Below are 13,337 nucleotides of genomic sequence, written 5' to 3'. Positions count from 1 at the left end.
AGAATGTTGCTACAGTCTAGAGGGAATCATTTTTAGTACAATTATGTTCTCAGTGTTTTGTTCATGTTGAGGAATGTGTCAATTGTTCTTAGGCTTCTTATCAGCTTCCTGTGGACTGATGTTGTAACTAATGTTGTCACAACATTGTGACAATGTTGTAACTATGCTGTGAGAATAGTATGTAGCAAGTTGGTTGTAGTAGTACTGTATGTCGCATGTAGAGTAAAGAATACTAAGCATCTATACCAGGGGTAGGCAACTACAGTGCCTTGCGAAAGTATTCGGCCCCCTTGAACTTTGCGACCTTTTGCCACATTTTAGGCTTCAAACATAAAGATATAAAACTGATTTTTGTTTGTGAAGAATCAAAAACAAGTGGGACACAATCATGAAGTGGAACGACATTTATTGGATATTTCTAACTTTTTTAACAAATCAAAAACTGAAGAATTGGGCGTGCAAAATTATTCAGCCCCCTTAAGTTAATACTTTGTAGCGCCACCTTTTGCTGCGATTACAGCTGTAAGTCGCTTGGGGTATGTCTCTATCAGTTTTGCACATCGAGAGACTGAAAATGTTTCCCATTCCTCCTTGCAAAACAGCTTGAGCTCAGTGAGGTTGGATGGAGAGCATTTGTGAACAGCAGTTTTCAGTTCTTTCCACAGATTCTCGATTGGATTCAGGTCTGGACTTTGACTTGGCCATTCTAACACCTGGATATGTTTATTTTTGAACCATTCCATTGTAGATTTTTCTTTATGTTTTGGATCATTGTCTTGTTGGAAGACAAATCTCCGTCCCAGTCTCAGGTCTTTTGCAGACTCCATCAGGTTTTCTTCCAGAATGGTCCTGTATTTGGCTCCATCCATCTTCCCATCAATTTTAACCATCTTCACTGTCCCTGCTGAAGAAAAGCAGGCCCAAACCATGATGCTGCCACCACCATGTTTGACAGTGGGGATGGTGTGTTCAGGGTGATGAGCTGTCTTGCTTTTACGCCAAACATAACGTTTTGCATTGTTGCCAAAAAGTTCAATTTTGGTTTCATCTGACCAGAGCAACTTCTTCCATATGTTTGGTCTGTCTCCCAGGTGGCTTGTGGCAAACTTTAAACAACACTTTTTATGGATATCTTTAAGAAATGGCTTTCTTCTTGCCACTCTTCCATAAAGGTCAGATTTGTGCAATATACGACTTATTGTTGTCCTATGGACAGAGTCTCCCACCTCAGCTGTAGATCTCTGCAGTTCATCCAGAGTGATCATGGGCCTCTTGGCTGCATCTCTGATCAGTCTTCTCCTTGTATGAGCGGAAAGTTTAGAGGGACGGCCAGGTCTTGGTAGATTTGCAGTGGTCTGATACTCCTTCCATTTCAATATTATCGCTTGCACAATGCTTCTTGGGATGTTTAAAGCTTGGGAAATCTGTTTGTATCCAAATCCGGCTTTAAACTTCTTCACAACAGTATCTCGGACCTGCCTGGTGTGTTCCTTGTTCTTCATGATGCTCTCTGCGCTTTTAACGGACCTCTGAGACTATCACAGTGCAGGTGCATTTATACGGAGACTTGATTACACACAGGTGGATTGTATTTATCATCATTAGTCATTTAGGTCAACATTGGATCATTCAGAGATCCTCACTGAACTTCTGGAGAGAGTTTGCTGCACTGAAAGTAAAGGGGCTGAATAATTTTGCATGCCCAATTTTTCAGTTTTTGATTTGTTAAAAAAGAAATATCCAATAAATGTTGTTCCACTTCATGATTGTGTCCCACTTGTTGTTGATTCTTTAAAAAAATACAGTTTTATATCTTTATGTTTGAAACCTGAAATGTCGCAAAGTTCAAGGGGGCCGAATACTTTCCCAAGGCACTGTAGATTCAGACACTGGTCGTTTTTTGTCGGAAAGAATGGTCGGAGGGCCGGAACATAATTCAAATCATTTGTACACTGCAAATTGACCACAACTAAACCCAAAAAGAGATTGTATTTCAAAATAACTATCATTTCATACCGAGATTACATTGAGACACAATCATATATTGTATTCTATTTTTTTATGTGTGGTGATGGGGGTCATGATAGGGGCTGCACCAAATGATTGATATATTATAATAAATGACTATGCAACTATGCAACAGTGTGTGAAAACCTTGTGAATACTTACAGAAAACGTTTGACCTCTGTCATTGCCAACAAAGGGTATATAACAAAGTATTGACCAAATACTTATTTTCCACCATAATTTGCAAAAAAAATCATTAAATATCCTACAATGTGATTTTCTGGATTTTTTTCTCATTTTGTCTGTCATAGTTGAAGTGTACCTATGATGACAATTACAGGCCTCTCTCATCTTTTTAAGTGGGAGAACTTGCACAATTGGTGGCTGACTAAATACTTTTTTGCCCCACTGTATATCCATTATAAGGTTTAATACTGTTCCACAGTTCTTTTCTAGTCTCTGCCTCTTATAGAAACGGTCTGAGCAGATGTGTGAGCCATTGCGGTCAAAACTGGGTGTCTGTGAGAAAGCGCGTCAAGTCTAAAAGAGATAGACACAGACCCCTGCAGGGGAGTAAATAGATAAGAGACTAGTCAGACATACCACTGTAAGCCACACGTGAATGGAAAATTACTGCCCGAGCCCTTAGAAAACACTGGACTATTGTTTTCCCCTGCAAGTTTGTATAACTGTATACGCACGGGTTTGGTCTCATGAGTAGAAGGTGTTGATGTAGGCAGTTACATCACTAGGGGTTGACTGCAAATATATTAAAGCAACTTTGACATGTTTTATTTTGCAGAACTTACTCTGAAACATACGTGCTGTGTTTCCGTTGTCAACTTCTGTCTGCAATTGCATTAATAAAGGTTTGATTGATTTACTTAAAGAAGATATTGTCTGGCTGGTGATTTCACCACTAAGCCAATGATGGACAAGAAACAAGGAACCTACCCAGACAGCAGGGATACTTAGGAATAGATTTCGTAAATTAAACATTTTTAGCTGGTGATTTTACAGTCTTTAATTTTTTTTACTAAACACTTTGGGGGGCCAAAATACATTTTGGGTGCCAGTTACGGCCCGCGAGCTGCCTGTTGCCAACCCCTAAGCTAGAATGTTAGCGACAGGACTTTACAGTGGTGATGTTGGAACATATGTGGGTCACAATATTGTCACAATATCGTAAGAAACCTTTCTGAGCATAGTAGCAAGTCGTTTGTAGGGCTATCGTAGAGTGTACACTAAGCAGCTGTTGAAGAGAACACCTACAGGTCTTCTCTGTGGTGGAGACTGCAGGTCCCTCTGTATCCTGGAGTTGGGCGTACACACTGATCTTGTACTGAGTGTTAGCTGTCAGGTCATTGAAGCAGTGCCGGGTGGTTCCTCCTCCCAGTCTCGCCTCCTGCTTATATCCATCTAAAATGAAGACAGAATTACCATCACATACTGTACATAGTTTACCACTAGTTACCATCACAGTCAATGCTGTTGTCATTAGCAGGAGCATGTTCACCATAGACATGTATGTAATGAATTCCAATTCTTAGAATTCCAATTCAAAGATGTCCACATTCTATTGTACAACCTCTCTTCCAGGGTTTGGGTCTACCATATTTCTTTAAAGGGATACACCGTGATTTTGGCAGAAGCCCTTTATCTATTTCCCCAGAGTCAGATGAACTTGTGGATAAAAAATGTATGTCTCTGTGTCCAGTATGAAGGAAGTAAGACATAGTTTCGCGAGCCAATGCTAACTAGCGTTAACAAAATTAGTGGAAGTCTATGGGTCTCTAGCAAAGCAAGCTGGTAGATACACATAGACATTTCAGTCATTGAACTAACCCTAGCTAGCATTGGCTCGGAAAACTACCTCTAACTTCCTTCATACTGGACACAGAGACATAACATCTGACAGTGCATTCGGAAAGTAGTCAGACCCCTTGACCTTTTTCAAAATTTTGTTACATTACAGCCTTATTCTAAAACTGATTAAATTGTAGTTTTTTTCTCATCGATCTACACACATTACCCATAATGACAAAGCAAATACAGGTTTTTAGAAATGTTTGCAAATAAAAAAATTGGCAGCGATTACAGCCTCGAGTCTTCTTGGGTATCTAAGATGGCACCGACAGAGAGGGCTGCCTCGCTTCTTGCTCTTAGGAAACTGTTAGTTGTCAATTGAATGATTAGAATATTCCGCCCTGAAACATATAATTGTATGGAAATAATTAGAACGTATAAAATCATAGTCAATAAATGTGTAGTCCTAGTCAGAATTAGGGTAAAACAATATGTCTTTATGGTATTTTAAAACACAGACTGTCTGAGCTCAGTGCTGACCTGACTAGAGATTTTGGAGAGAACGGGGAGTACGTTTCAAGGACAAGGTCACTAATCTCTGTCGGCTGGGTAGTGAGACAGACAGTGTTTGCGTAGCAGGACATTGTGTGCGTCTGTTTGTGTGTATGTGTGTGCGTCTGTTTTTGTGTATGTGTGTGCGTATGGTTGTGTGTATGTGTGTGCGTGCGTATGAGGTCAGTATAAAATGAATTGCTTTGTACTGTGCACGCCAGAACGTTCCCGTGAATAAACCTTTTTGACTATTTTAGCTGGGCCTCCGTCTGTTTAATTCGACCAGGATCTTACAAATTCTGGTTTGCAGACTGAGAGTAATATAATTAAATTGGGTTATGTACCTGGAGAACATAATTCTCTTATCAGAAACTTTACAGTATTTAGTTTTTTTATGCATGATTTCTTACATTTTTAGCTAGGAAAATGTTTTGTGTTATTTCATACAGCCGGGAAGAACTATTGGATATCAGAGTGGTGGTAACTCACCAGCACTACCAGCATTACGACCAGGAATATGACTTTCCCAAAGCAGATCCTTTGTTCGCACCCCCCAAGGCAATTTAACTGATTCCAGAAACTGACCAAAAACGATGCCGGCGGAGGAGAGGTACTCGAAGTGGTCTTCTAGTCCGATTTAGGAGGCGCACACACCACCCACCGCTTCCGGGTATATTACTCGCTAATGTTTAGTCTCTGGATAATAAAGTTGACGAGCTCAGGGAGAGGGTCTCTTTCCAGAGAGACATCAGGGATTGTAACATACTCTGCTTCATGGAAACATGGCTCTTTCGGGATATACTGTATGAAGGGCGGGGGTGTATGTTTCATGATTAACGATGGTGTAATTGCGATTACATACCTCACAAGCAAAAGCAAATTATCACCGTATTATCTTTGGTTATAGTCACGGCCGTGTATATCACCCCTCAAGCTGATACCATGACGGCCCTCAAAGAACTCCACTGGACTTTATGCAAACTGGAAACCACATAACCTGAGGCTGCATTTATTGTAGCTGGGGATTTTAACAAAGCAAATTTGAGAAAAAGGCTGCAGAAGTTCTATCAACATATCGACTGTAGTACTCGCGCTGCTGCAAAACTCGACCACTGTTACTCCAACTTCTGACATGCCTACAAGCCCCCCGACCTCCTTTCGGCAAATCAGTTTTACCCACTGTGACTATTAAAACCTACCCTAACCAGAAACCGTGGATAGATGGAAGCATTCGTGCAAAACTAAAAGTGCGAACCACCGCATTTAACCTCTCTGACCAAGGTCCTTCTCCCCCGATCGCTCAGTTTGGCCAGGCGGTCAGCTCTAGGAAGATTCTTGGTGGTTCCAAACTTCTTTCATTTAAGAATGATCTAATCAAGTTGTAGAAACATCTCAACGATGGAAACAGGATGCACCTGAGCTCAATTTCGAGTCTCATAGCAAATGGTCTGAATAAATATGTAAATAATTTCAGTAAACATTTTTTAAAATATATTTACATAACAAAATTAAAGCCTGTTTGCCCTTTGTTTATTATGGGATAATGTGTGTAGATTGATGAGATTTTGTATTTTATTTAATCCAGTTTAGAATAAGACTGCAATGTAAACAACATTTGGAAAAAGTGAAGGGGTGTCACGCCCTGACCTGAGATGTCTCTGTTTTCCTTATATTTTGTTTAGGTCAGGGTGTGACTAGAGTGGGTACGCTAGTTTTGTATTGTCTAGGTTTTTTTTATTGTCTAGGGTTTTTGTATGTCTAGGGTTTTGTAATTCTATGTTGGCCTGATATGGTTCCCAATCAGAGACAGCTGTTTATCGTTGTCTTTGATTGGGGATCATATTTAGGTAGCCATTTCCCTTTGGTGTTTGTGGGATCTTGTCTATGTGTAGTTGCCTGTCAGCACTCGTTTGTATAGCTTCACGTTTCGTTTTGTTATTTTGTTAGTTTGTTCAGTGTTTCATTCTTTAAATAATAAGAATGTACGCATACCACGCTGCACCTTGGTCCGATCCTTATAACGAATGTGACAAGGGGTCTGAATACTTTCAGAATGCACTGTAGATAAAGGGCCTCATTGCAAAAATCCTGCATCAATAAGCATCAAGTAAATATCAATATCTGAGCGTGACAAAAGTGAAGCATCTTCTGAATTGGAGGACTAGTATTATTACAGCCATAATGACAGATGATACCAGGGTACAGTTGGCATATTTTGTAATCACTGACAATGTAGCCGAGTAATACATAGAACATAAAGGTGGGGAGATTCTGACAAAGTAAAAGCCTCATTACAAACACATCCTATTCAGTAATTTCCAATGACTACTGTGTCTAACACTATATTAAGTCATCAAAAAGCACAGAGCTGAATATGCACACAGTATTAGCACCTATTGAACATACTAAAGCTGTGTCTTAAACATGTATGCCTTAAACACCTGTGCCTCTTACACAAACTGTGGGGGTTATTGAAAAATCTGGCAACCCAAGCGGTGGCCTTAATCTGAATAGAATCTCATTATTAGGTCTCCTGTATAGGTGGCGGGCTCATTTCTCACCCCATAATTTTTATTTCGGAACGTTCCCCTTAAGGCCTCAATTCAAGCCATTTTCCAACATACACCGAGGTGGTATTTTCTCTGGGTAATTATATATTTATCTAGCCATCATAAATCCTAATTTGGGCCTAATGCCGGCTGATAGATGTAATATTTCAGGAGCTCCCAAAGGTAATGCTGTGAAATTGCAATGTGCGAAACGCTACATGATAATAATGAAGTTTTGGTCTCAGTGTTAAACTTGATGAATTGCTTGCATTATTTCCCTATCTGACAGATTATACTCATATTTGGATCGACACAGCATTGATGTGACATAGACATTTTAAATGTTCTATAACTGAAATATTGTCACGCCCTGACCTGAGTATTCTTTTTTTTTTTTTTTTTTTTGGTTAGGTCACGACGAGGGTGGTATGTGTGTTTTTGTCTCATCTAGGGTTTTTCACTGTCTAGGGGTTTTGTAGATTTATGGGGTTGTTTCCATCTAGGTGTTTATGTAGGTCTATGGTTGCCTAGATTGGTTCTCAATTAGAGGTAGGTGTTTATTGCTGTCTCTGATTGGGAACCATATTTAGGCAGCCATATTCTTTGGGTATTTTGTGGGTTATTGTCTATGTTATGTTGCATGTTAGCACATTGTTCATTGGCAGTCATGGCCGGTTGTTGTTTTGTTAGTTTGTTCAGTGTACTTCGTGTTTTTTCGTCATCCATTAAACTATGCATTCACACCACGCTGCGCTTTGGACTACTCCATACGACGATCGTGACATATTCCACCTGTTGTATAAATCCCACTAAATGTTAATTGTATATTAGGATAAATTGTTAATTGGATGTCATTAATTGTCTAGAATTAGATGAATGCCAGGTTCTCATTAATTCAGGACTTATTTCGTATAATCCTATGGAAGGGCATACAATATGGAATTTAGACCAATTTGAGGGCATTAAAACTTCTCATAAACTTTAAATATCTATTTAGGACTACGGCACTGACTGAGTAGCAAACTCTCACTTTGACATCAGGTTTAATTTCACTTCCAGACACCCACCCACACTGACAGTTGGTTGGAAGTCTCACGTCTGTGAAGTGATAATTGTTACTTAGAAGGTAAAAGGCTCCTAGAATCTTTTCCTGAATATAATTGTTTTGCCTAATAATGTGCTGCTTCGATGCAAATTCAGTATCTAGTTAACTACAATCTGGAACAAAAGTGTCTGGAACTCCCTGTCAGAGCACGTTGAACAAGAAACCCAATTGTTTTTCTTTCTCATCCTAACATTTTCAAAAATGAGGTGCAATTACGGTCATCCGCATAACAAGTACAGTGCCTTGGGAAAGTATTCAGACCCCTTGACATTTTCCACACTTGTTACGTAACAGCCTTATTCTAAAATTGATTACATTTTTAAAAAATCCTCAGCAATCTACACACAACACCCTATAATGACAAAGTGAAAACAGGTTTTAGAAATTTTTGGCATATGTATTAAACCTAAAAAATAAAAATACTGTATTTACCTATGTATTCAGACCCTTTGCTATGAGACTCGAAACTGAGCTCAGGTGCATCCTGTTTCCATTAATCATCCTTGAGATGTTTCTACAACATGATTGAAGTCCACCTGTGGTAAATTCAATTAACGGGACATGATTTAGAAAGGCACATACATGTCTATATAAGGTCCCACAGTTGACAGTGCATGTCAGAGCAAAAACAAAGTCATGAGTCAAAGGAATTGTCCGTAGAGCTCTGATACAGGATTGTGTCGAGGCACAGATCTGGGGAAGGGTACAAAAAAATGTCTGCAGCATTGAAGGTCCTCAAGAACACAGTGGCCTCCATCATTCTTAAATGGAAGAAGTTTAGAACCATCAAGACTCTTCCTAGAGCTTGCCACCTGGCTAAACTGAGCAATCGGGGGAGAAGGGCCTTGGTCAGGAAGGTGACCAAGAACCTGATGGTCACTCTGACAGAGCTCTAGAGTTCCTCTGTGGAGAAGGGAGAACCTTCCAGAAGGACAACCATCTCTCCAGCACTCCACCAATCAGACCTTTATCGTAGAGTGGCCAGACAAAAGCCACTCCTCAGTAAAAGGCACATGACAGCCCGCTTGGAGCTTGCCAAAAGCCACCTAAAGACTCTCAGACCATGAGAAACAAGAATCTCTGGTCTGATGAAACTAAGATTGAACTCTTTGGCCTGAATGCCAAGCGTCATGTCTGGAGGAAACCTGGCACCTTCCCTACGGTGAAGCATGGTGGTGGTAGCATCATGCTGTGGGGATGTAAGCACACTGCCAAGACAACGCAATCTCTGAATGTCCTTGAGTGGCCCAGGTAAAAAAGCCTGTACTTGAACCCGATCTAACATCTCTGGAGAGACCTGAAAATAGCTGTGCAGCAATGCTCAGCATCCAATCTGACAGAGCTTGAGAGGATCTACAGAGAAGAATGGGAAAAACTCCCCAAATAGAGGTGTGCCAAGCTTGTAGTGTCATACCCAAGAAGACTCGAGGCTGTAACCACTGCCAAAGGTGCTTCAACAAAGTACTGTGTAAAGAGTCTGTATACTTATGTTAATGTGATTGCAGTTTTTTATGTTTTTGCTTCGTCATTATGGGGTATCGTGTGTAGATTAATGAGGTAAACAAACTATTTAAAAATGTTTCGAAATAGGCTTTATCCATACAAAAAATCTAAGGGTCTGAATAGTTTCGAATGTACTGTATATCTTGTCCCCACTCACACTTGGCTAGCCATCATTGACTTTTTTAACTATAGGATATGTAAATGTCAAATCAGCTCACCTTTTTTAAAGCCTTGTAGGCCTACTGTACTGTATATGACTCTAAACCAAAACTCTAACCCCAAATACTAGCCCCTATACCAAACCTGTACAGTCTGTCCTACTGATGTTATATCTTATGCTTTATACTGTATATAATATAGCATAATATAACTGTCACACCCTGACCTTAGTGTTCTTTGTTTTCCTTGTTATTTTGGTTAGGTCAAGGTGTGACATGGGTGCTGTATGTGTTTTTTCTTGTCTGGGGGTTTTGTTTGTTTATGGGGCTGTTTCCTTTCTAGGTGTTTATTAAGTCTATGGCTGTTTCCTTTCTAGGTGTTTATTAAGTCTATGGTTGCCTAGATTGGTTCTCAATTAGAGGCAGGTGCTTATCGTTGTCTCTGATTGGGAACCATATTTAGGCAGCCATGTTCTTTGGGTATTTTGTTGGGTGATTGATTCCTGTGTCTGTGTTTGTGCCACACGGGACTGTTTCGTTGCCAGTTCACTTTGTTGTTTTGTAATTTGTGTTCATGTTGAGTTTTCTTATTAAATACCATGGACACTTACCACGCCGCATATTGGTCCGATCCTTGTTTCACCTCTTCAGAGGAAGAGAAGGAAATCTGCCGTGACAATAACATGGTATATCACAGCATTTGAATAATGTTACAAATGACTATCCCCCAGTTCCTTATTCAGTTATGTTGGGATGTGTGAAATCTCTGTCAGGATTACAAGTGAATCCTCCTCCTGGCAGGCTTCCGTGTCCCGACCGTGATTCCCTGCCAGGAGTATAATTCCTGACCGGGATCACATGTGGATTTTAGGGGTGAGCTGACAGCCTTATCCACATGGAGACGTGTGGCCGCATGGTAATCACCTCCTTCCACTAGAGTGGCTGTGTCAGTGTGTGGGAATACCAATGTGGATTTGGTTGCATATACTGTACTGTACAGTGTAAGTCTGAACACAGCATTGTTAATGCTAAATTATAATTATTTAGCCTATTTGGCCTATTTATTGCCTTGCCTCCCTACTCCTCTGTAGATAGATTTTTCTATTGTGTTATTGACTGTACGTTTGTTTATGTGTAACTCTATGTTGTTGTTTTATGTCGCACTGCTTTGCTTTATCTTGACCAGGTCGCAGTTGTAAATGAGAACTTGTTCTCAACTAGCCTACCTGGTTAAATAAAGGTGGAAAAAAAAAAAAAAAAAATACTGTCAAGGAGAGGGTGTGGATATTTTCCTGCCACGACAAATTACTTGCTTTTAGTATGCTCAATACCGTAAACAAACTGTTGTTGGTTCAAAAGGCACAGGGAAGTTGATAATAATGTATGTTTGTGTGGTGCTCGGTACTCACTGAGCAGCGACTCGATGACCACACGGTACAGAGTGGCGTGGCGGTGGGCACCCCACTGGGCACACACGCTGGTCATCCTCACCTGGTAGGTGTTCAGATTGGTCACTCCAAGGTACACTGTGACAGAGAGAGACAGGCACATTATTACTGTAATAGATCCACCACATCACACTGGCAACCATACCACTCCTCTGAAGGAGATACATAGTGTGCGCATGGATGCCAGATCTGCCTCTGCTTGAGCCAACTCCTTTGTTGTTGTCCTGCATGTGGCAGATCCACCATATCATACTGGAACCCATTTCACAACGGGCCTAATACTGAAAAGCATGTCTATGGATCAGTATCCAGTAGACTGTAATGCTATACTGCAACATATTGGATTGTAATCTTGTCATCGTGACTTGACTTTAACCAGAGCAGTGACGGTAAAAACACCAGTGATAAAATGATACAGCACAAGACCTGCATATCCTTAACGATACCGAGCAGACATTTACCGTCAGGCAGTACATCTATCGCCACACAGTATATGTCTCCATTTGAATTGGACTCTAAATATATGGAGCCTTGGCTTCCGTAACCCACGCATGCATTTTTCATTGCGTAAAAGTTATTTTGAGAGTTGAAATATGGTGCCGGTATGTTACTCCTAACGATCAACAGTACAAACCATTTATGCAAATATATGCATGCATTTCTTAATCTCATTATTGCGTGCTGCTATGGGTTTGAATATTTCAGTGGGACATACAGTACAGTTTCATTCCAAAACGCTACATATCCATTTTCAGAAATGTTAGTAAATGAGGTTTTATTGTTTAAAGAAAATATGAAAAAGATTGGTATGTTTTTTTCACTATTTAATCATGGCATGTTGTTCAATGACAGACATGTATTCGTTTAAAATCTATCACTTGATGGTTTAATTTCAGAGAGACAAATAATTATGTTTTTTTGCAAAATGCTATATATCCGCCTCACTCTCAGAGAAATAAGTAGTACAGCTATGTTTTACAGTCAAATGTAACAAATAACTACATTTTTAACAAAGAAATGTACAAATTATACATTTGTGACATCAATATTTAAATTTTAAACTAATAATAATAACTCAATACAGTAATATGAGATTTGTATGTATAACATTTGCATTTGACATTGTTGTCATTTAACAGAAGCTCTTATCGAGATCGACTTACAGTAAGTGCATTTATCTTACAATAGCTAAGGGAGACAACCACATATCACAGTTAAATATATAGGATGCGAACATTGCATCCAGCTAAACAATGGATATATAGCGTTCTGCAAAAAAACAAACATTTTACTACACATTTAAAATATATGCATCAAAATCTGAGAACAGTTATATTTTACACACACATGAAAGTACCCATAAGCAATCATTTCTGAGGAAAAAACACAAATGTGAAAAATTGGTGGATATAGTGTTTTGGGGAGTAAATTTTGTCCATGTTTTGTACTGAGAGTCACAAAAACAAATTTACCCACAACTGTTTGGTAAATAATCTCATCTGCATACCTTGGAACATGCTAATTTCACAATGCATATGACTAAATTCACAATGTTTAAGGTAGACTGCGTTACATACTACATAACATAAAATATACACAACACAACTATATTTAAAAATAACAGTAAGACAAGGAGATCTTGAACATGACATTGAGCCATCCCCATTTTCTCTTATTATAGTGCTGTGTTCATTAACATGCTCACTGTATGTCAGTCAGGCATCAAACTCCACCCAAGAGACACCCCTATCCTGATGGCTATATTGCTATCTATGCCCTTCAAAATTGCACGCTACCCAAGCGTGCTTTGCTTAATTATTATGCACAAGGTGATAGCGTAGTCTTAACGCAAACGAATGCGAGTCTCTAGTCTCCACTCCTCCCTACAATCTGATTATCTGGGAGCTGCCAGCTCTAATAAGACAATGATCTCTGTTACAGTGCTGAGTTGCTGACACTGGTACTACATTAGGCACGCATGCCTGGCCACTTGATATCATTTTGGCGTCTTCAGTCTCTGATGGAGTGAAGCTATGCTACTCAATAATTCACACTGACTCAGACAGTTCCAGTCAACCTACAGGGGCGGCAGGTGGTCTAGAGGTTAGGAGCTTTGGCCCAGTAACTGAAAAGTTTCTGGTTCGAATCCCTGAGCCAAATAGGTGAAAAATGCGTTGACGTGCCCTTGAGCAAGGCACTGAACCCTAAT

At 39.8% G+C, this 13,337-nt stretch overlaps 1 protein-coding gene across 8 annotated transcripts in view; it reads right to left on the bottom strand.

Moving 5' to 3' along the window:
* Nucleotides 1–13,337, bottom strand: part of LOC118398157 (collagen alpha-1(XIV) chain-like) — a 100,834-nt gene that overhangs the window by 38,325 nt on the left and 49,172 nt on the right. For all 8 annotated transcript variants that reach the window (XM_052470421.1, XM_052470417.1, XM_052470419.1 and 5 more), the window contains 2 exons: nt 11,090–11,206; nt 3,280–3,426 (listed from right to left, as the gene is read on the bottom strand). In XM_052470421.1, the coding sequence (XP_052326381.1) occupies nt 3,280–3,426; nt 11,090–11,206 (264 nt within the window). The remainder of the gene's footprint in view (nt 1–3,279; nt 3,427–11,089; nt 11,207–13,337) is intronic.

The sequence above is a fragment of the Oncorhynchus keta genome, chromosome 19, assembly GCF_023373465.1.
Source record: "Oncorhynchus keta strain PuntledgeMale-10-30-2019 chromosome 19, Oket_V2, whole genome shotgun sequence".
NCBI classification, from domain to species: domain Eukaryota; kingdom Metazoa; phylum Chordata; class Actinopteri; order Salmoniformes; family Salmonidae; genus Oncorhynchus; species Oncorhynchus keta.
The sequence above is the reverse complement of the archived record's forward strand: the minus strand, read 5'-3'. Positions and strand labels throughout refer to the sequence as shown.